The 6,668-nt window shown below is 57.1% G+C and overlaps 1 protein-coding gene across 5 annotated transcripts in view; it reads left to right on the plus strand.

The window, feature by feature from the left end:
* CHST3 (carbohydrate sulfotransferase 3) overlaps window positions 1-6,401 on the plus strand; it is a 37,691-nt gene extending 31,290 nt beyond the window's left edge. Inside the window, exons 3-4 of one of the 5 annotated variants that reach the window (XR_007460728.1) lie at window positions 129-5,940; window positions 6,030-6,401. Coding sequence is in view for 1 of the 5 variants with exons in the window: in XM_049645189.1 (XP_049501146.1) it covers window positions 129-1,428 (1,300 nt within the window). In the remaining 4 variants the exon portion in view is untranslated. Of the gene's footprint in view, window positions 1-128 lie in introns of all 5 variants that reach the window. The other 4 variants (XR_007460726.1, XR_007460727.1, XR_007460729.1 and 1 more) reach the window with 4 other exon arrangements.
* Window positions 6,402-6,668: the final 267 nt, after the last annotated feature.

Genomic DNA, 6,668 nt, shown 5'->3' on the forward strand with positions numbered 1-6,668 from the left:
CATGGTCTGCTTCTGGGGAAACCCAACTAAGACAGGCTTTGGGTGATCAGCCCTGCAGGGTGCTTAGGGGTGCCCAAGGGATGGAGTCCCCGTCACTCACTGACTCCGATTTCCCTCTGTCCCCCCAGGGTGTCAGACAGGCTGAAGCAGATCCCACAACCCCTGGCAGACGCCAACAGCACCGACCCAGCCCTCATCTTGGCTGACAATGCGTCCCTTCTGTCCCTGAGCGAGCTCGATTCAGCCTTCACCCAGCTGCAGGGCCGCCTGCGAAACCTCAGTCTGCAGCTGGGTGTAGAGCCAGCAGCGGAGGCCGCCGGCGGGGCCCAGGGGGAGGCGGAGGCCAAGGCCAAGGAGCCACCCCGACCCCGCGAGGCCCGGCCGCGGCGCCACGTGCTCCTCATGGCCACCACCCGCACCGGCTCCTCGTTCGTGGGCGAGTTCTTCAACCAGCAGGGCAACATCTTCTACCTCTTCGAGCCGCTGTGGCACATCGAGCGCACCGTGTCCTTCGAGTCGGGAGGCGCCAACGCCGCGGGCTCGGCGCTCGTCTACCGCGACGTGCTCAAGCAGCTGTTCCTGTGCGACCTGTACGTGCTGGAGCACTTCATCAGCCCCCTGCCGGAGGACCACCTGACCCAGTTCATGTTCCGCCGCGGCTCCAGCCGCTCCCTGTGCGAGGACCCCGTGTGCACGCCCTTCGTCAAGAAGGTCTTCGAGAAGTACCACTGCAAGAACCGCCGCTGCGGGCCCCTCAACGTGACGCTGGCGGCCGAGGCCTGCCGCCGCAAGGAGCACATGGCCCTCAAGGCCGTGCGCATCCGGCAGCTGGAGTTCCTGCAGCCGCTGGCCGAGGACCCCCGGCTGGACCTGCGCGTCATCCAGCTGGTGCGCGACCCGCGCGCCGTGCTGGCCTCCCGCATGGTGGCCTTCGCCGGCAAGTACGAGGGCTGGAAGAAGTGGCTGGCCGAGGGGCAGGCGCGGCTGGGGGAGGAGGAGGTGCAGCGGCTGAGGGGCAACTGCGAGAGCATCCGGCTGTCGGCCGAGCTGGGCCTCCGGCAGCCGGCCTGGCTGCGCGGCCGCTACATGCTGGTGCGCTACGAGGACGTGGCGCGCTGGCCGCTGCAGAAGGCGCGCGAGATGTACCGCTTCGCCGGCATCCCCCTGACGGCGCAGGTGGAGGACTGGATCCGGAGGAACACGCAGGCGGCCCAGGACGGCAGCGGCATCTACTCCACGCAGAAGAACTCCTCGGAGCAGTTCGAGAAGTGGCGCTTCAGCATGCCCTTCAAGCTGGCGCAGGTGGTGCAGGCCGCCTGCGCCCCGGCCATGCACCTGTTCGGCTACCGGCTGGCGCGGGACGCCGCCTCCCTCACCAACCGCTCCGTCAGCCTGCTGGAGGAGCGCGGAACCTTCTGGGTCACGTAGGGGGGCCCGCGGCCGCGTGCGCCCCTCCTTGTGAAAGGCCCGCCCTGCCTTCCTCGCACCACCCCCCCTAGCCCCCCCGCGGGCGGTGACACGGTGGCTCTCGCCGAGGGCTGGCGGGCGGGCAGGCGGCGGCCACGGGCGGGGCAGGCCGCCCTTCCGCCGTAGAAGTAGGCCCCCCGCCAGCTAGCTCCCCCACTGCAGCCTTGGGCCCGGGGTCTCTCACCGAGAACAGGACAGTGCCCGTCCGTGAGGGCCGCCAGACCCAGACCTGAAGGGCTGCGGTCTCCTGAGCAGGCTCCCCGCAGGCCTGGAAATTTTGACAAGCCTTTTTTTCTCTGTCACTGTCTCTGTCTCTCTCTCTCTCTGTCTCTCTCTCTCTCTCACACACACACACACACACACACACAAGCATACACCCAAAACTACATAAATGCCTGTAGACCCCGTGGGCCAGAGTCCAGATGTTTAACCCGAAGGGGCTTTGGGCACCCACCAGCCGCAGTCAGACTTCCTGCTGTACTCACTGTTCACCTGACAGTCTCTGGATTTCTACACAATCCAGTGTGGAATCTGCATGGGTCTGAGGGGAGGGGCTGGAACAGCCCAGAATGTCAGAGGATGACAGCCAGGGCTTATCAACCAAGAATGATTCAGTATTTTCATGAATGGAATCGCTGTGCGGGTCACTGACATCAGCCCTGCGTAGAACTACAAAGCACACCTACACGTGTAAAAGACAGATACCTACATATACCAGACACAGACACAGAAACATAGAAACACAAGTCCACACACCTACGCACATACCCACCACAGGCTTCCCTGTTGCTTTATGCCCACGGAATTGAACTATCACACACCTAAAGAGCAGCCTTTAATTACATTTTTAGAATTATTTAGGGACATGGAAGGAAACACAGTCATGGGCCATGACCCTGTTCTGACCAGGTTTAGGACTGAGCGGTGGATACGGAACCTCCGAGTCTGCGGCCCCTGCCCGCCTTAGATTCTCCTGGCTACCTCCTCTGGCCCATTCACATCCTCTCTGCTGGCAGGCAGGATGTTTTGAAATGATGTGGCCAGTCCTCACATGACTGCAGCCCAAAGGCCCCGTCCCAGCTCCACTGGCTCCCTGAGAGCGAGTCCATATTTGAAGGCTGCCTCAGGTCTGACTGGAGGCAAAAGGCAGCTGAGGAGTCCTGCCATTTCCATCCAGGCCTCGTGTGGGGCAGGGCCCAGAAGAGTGCAGAGTGCCCTTGGGGGAGAAGTCACATCAGGATACCCCTCCCCCAAGAAGACAGGAGACAGAGGTCAGCCTCATGGTTGGTCACCATGGTTACATGTTCGTATCTGTAATTCCTCCTTTTGGGCCCTGGGAAAAGTGTTGCTCAACTTGGGATAGGCTGGGTATTTTATCTGGGTGTTTTTTTTTTTTTTAAAGTTATTTATAGTTTGGTATCTTGTGGCTATGTTTTTTATTTTGTTTCTACAGAAGAGCTGCGTGACAGCAATCTGGGCTTTAGGGGGCTGGGAGGACCAGCAGGGAGCACTCTGGCTCTTGCTGGAGGGAGAGGAGGAGGAGGAAGAGGCTTTTCCCAGAAGGACCAGAGCCTGGGCGGCCACATGGCAACCCACAGTGCCCCACGGGCGTTTCTGTTTGAACCCCATGTGGAACGAATCTCAGAAACCACCAGTGTTCTTTGCTGTGTGTCCAGAAGCAACATAAATTAGCCCTCATCCTCTCCCTGAGACGAGGCCAGATTTGAACATCTCTTTCAGGTCCAAATGCATTTCCTGGGGGGGCAGGGCCTATGGCCAAGCAGCAGATGCCCCCACAGTGGAGGTCCTTTTCTACCCCCAGCCCAAACTGGGGAGCAGAGCTCAGTCCACCCCAGAACTCGAAGAGCTGCCCCAGTTCACTAGGGCTGTTTCTGATTTCCTGGACAACTTCTATGTCAGATCTATCCTGTTGTCAAACCCAGAGGGCTGAGTTTTGGATTGAGTAATATGGACACGAGGGAAAGAGAGGATCTGAGTCCAGCTGGTGCTGCCGTGGGGAAGGGAGGAGTGTGTCCTCCCAGCAGCTAGAAGCTGCTGTTTGAGACGGTGAGGACTGTAGCCATTTTGTGGGGTCTCTCACAATCACCACATTTGAGCTGCTGGGTCTCCGTGAACTTCAAGTCGTTCAAGGAGGCCTCCAGTCTAGGGTCTCCAGTCCCGAAATAAGTTGTGCAGGGAGCTGGCTCTGATTTGGGGTCCAAAGGGACTCCAGCTCTGAAAACTTGACCCTGGGGCAGAGAGAGACCAGGATGTTTCTGGAAGCCCGGAAGCACTAGCTGTTTTTCCCCTCCCCACACTGTTCCCCACACGGTTCCCCACCTGTGGTTGGTGGGGGCTGGGGCAGGGACGGAGGCAGGTACCTCCATCTGGGGCTCTTCTTGGGGCCCTCCTGGTGTGGACAGCAAACTTCTTCCTTCCTTCCTATGCCTCTGCGGCCAAGGTCTCCACCCCTGAGCTCCGAGGACTGTGCGGAGAATGGACCTTTGGGACTTCTCAGGACATTGACAATTTGTACACTGCAAGTTGACTTAATTTATTTATTTTGTGACAAAGAAGAGACATAAAATACCTTATTTTTTGCAGGGACGCAAAGCTGTACCCAAATCGAGAAAGACAAAATAATACTAGAAACCGTTGACTCACTCCATACACACAAGGACACTCGAAGACGATTCGGAGCACAAGACTAAAACCAAGGGCACGGAGTTGTGCTGGCCCCAGGGTGTTGTTTAGGGAGGTACCTTGGTTTCTTCTTGTTGATTTGAAGATGCGGCATTTAAGGCCCTTTCTGCTGTATTACCTTTGCCCTGGTGTCTGAAACAGGGCACAACTCAAGCGAGTGTTGCCTTGGGACTCGGCAATGCTCCCGGGAACTCTCGGGGTTTGGGGAAGGACGGGGTGGGGGCGACTACTGACTTTATTCTATGGGGGGCCCGGTTGGAGTTACGCACTTGTGGTTTTCAGCAGGCAGCTGGGCTGAGGAAGGTGGTCCAGCTGGGCCAGTGCCTCCTTTTCCAGTGAGGCCAGTCCGGGCTTCTCTACTCTTACTGCTCCATCAGGAGCCTCTCCCCTGTATGGCGTCCACCTGCCCGCAGACAGAGGGAGCAGCTGAGGCCTCACCTCTGGGGCTGCCGGCTTCCCCGGAACAAGAGGCCCATTCAGCAATGAGTGTTTACTCATTTTCTTTTTCTTGATGAAGACCTCTTTAGCCCGGCCTATATAAATAGTTCAGAACATTCCAGGCCTTGGTGAGACAGGGTAGTGTCTAACACCCACAGGCTGTCACCACTGCTGCCTATTCCTGGCTTCTCCTCTGGCCTTGTTTGTAAGCCTCGGAGAAGATGAGGGCACCAGGTTGGGGGCAGGGGTCTCTGGGAACAGTCGGTGGGGAGCAGGGTTCCTGAGTCCCCACAGAGAGGAAAGAAAGCAGATTCACAACTCTGTGGCACACCCCCACCTCCCGCAGTGGGTTATCACCAAGTTATTACTGAGATTGAGAGACATGAACAAATTCTAGCCTTTGGTCCCTTCATGTGATACACACACTTGAAAATAAATAACTAAATGAATAGGAAAAAAAAAAGTTTACTGAAGAGTTTACTCCCCGTCTGCCAGTATGCTCAGCCTGGAAGCTACTGCCAAAGGCCGGTCTAATGGGGCAGCTGCCGACCGGACCCCTGAGAGCAGAGGGCCCACCCAACCCATTCCAGTGACATCTTTCCCCACCACCTCTGTTCTGTCCTTTGCCCTGTCTGATGACGAGTGAGATCCAACAGGAGGTCAGGGGATCCCTGTCCCAGAAGATGGGGGCCTGGTCTAGAGATGGAAGCATCAGGTGGTCTGGTCCTGACCCGGAAGGTCTCTTCCAGCCCTGGTGGTCCTCTTGCACATTAGGGCCTATTTTAATTGCCTGTAGGGCCTGGATTATGGAGGACAGGAGCAGAAGACCAGACGGCTGCATCTCTGAGGCCATCCCTCGCTCCCAATCCCATGGCTGAGAACAAAGGCAGGTCCTGGGGGGAGGGATTCCTGGGTTGGGGAGAGGTGGGGGTGGGGAAGCATGTCTGCAGAAACCAAGTAGGCCTTGCTGATCTGTACTAAGTGAAAGGAGCACCCGCTGAAATCCAGGGGTCCCAGGTTGGTGGGTTTGCTAGTGAAAATTCCCAGGACGTGGTCCAGCTGGACAAGAGGCAGAAGGCCCAGGGCTTCCCGAATGCAACCGTATCGCCTCTCAGCTGCCCACAGTTTCAGGAATACTGGAAGCTGCTCTTTACCTCGAAAGGACAAAGCAGAATTGGCAAATTCAGATGTCTTAAGAGCTTTGAGATCCTTTGGTCTCCGTGTCCTCTGTCATTCCATGACTATATGCCTGGGGGACGAATTGGTTGTATGTGTTTCCACGCATATGAATGCAGTGCCAGCCCCATGGACCCAGCTCATACTGTAGACCAGGTATTTCATTTGGGAAAATACCCTGCTTCCTCTACCATTGGGCTTGAACTGGGCACCCCTGGAGTCTCCATCTCGTCTGTATGTTCCAGGCCGAGTTCGCCTGGCTCCCCTGCTCCCTCCTGGATCCTGCAAACTCTGTCTTTTTTGCCAAGACCTCGACCCTGTGTCCTGTTTCATGGCCACATGGTACGGGACACTCCCTTCATGGCCATGTGTGGCCAAGGTGTGTACATAATGGTGTGTACGTTGCTCCCGCCCCCTTGCCATCAGTGTCCCAGATGTCCTTGCTGTGGCTACAATCTGCCGTCTCCTGGAAACGCAGGGGCTGCCCTTCAGAGAGCTGGCGGCCACCGCCGCTCAGGGTCTGCTTTGCGGAACAGAATGTGAACCCATCACTTGATGGCTTACTTGACTTATTTAATTAAAAACGAAAACATGCAATGAGCAAAATCTGAAGTGTGCCTCCGCCTTTCTTTTGCATTTGTTCTCAGCAGCAATCAAAAATTAACAAGAAAAAATTAGCAGCAGTAGGAAAAGGGGTGACTTCTCACATGAAGCAGGGTAGAGGTAAGCCCCCAAGAGTGACAGACAGAGGGAAGCCTGGCGAAGCGCAGGGGGCGGTTGATGATGGTTGTTTATGTTACCAGAATGGCAGAGCCGGTGAGGACTGCTCGGAGCCGGCTGCAGGGGTGAGGTCCGAGTCATGAATACCCAGGAATTACAGGGCA

Source organism: Panthera uncia, chromosome D2, assembly GCF_023721935.1.
Source record: "Panthera uncia isolate 11264 chromosome D2, Puncia_PCG_1.0, whole genome shotgun sequence".
NCBI lineage: Eukaryota > Metazoa > Chordata > Mammalia > Carnivora > Felidae > Panthera > Panthera uncia.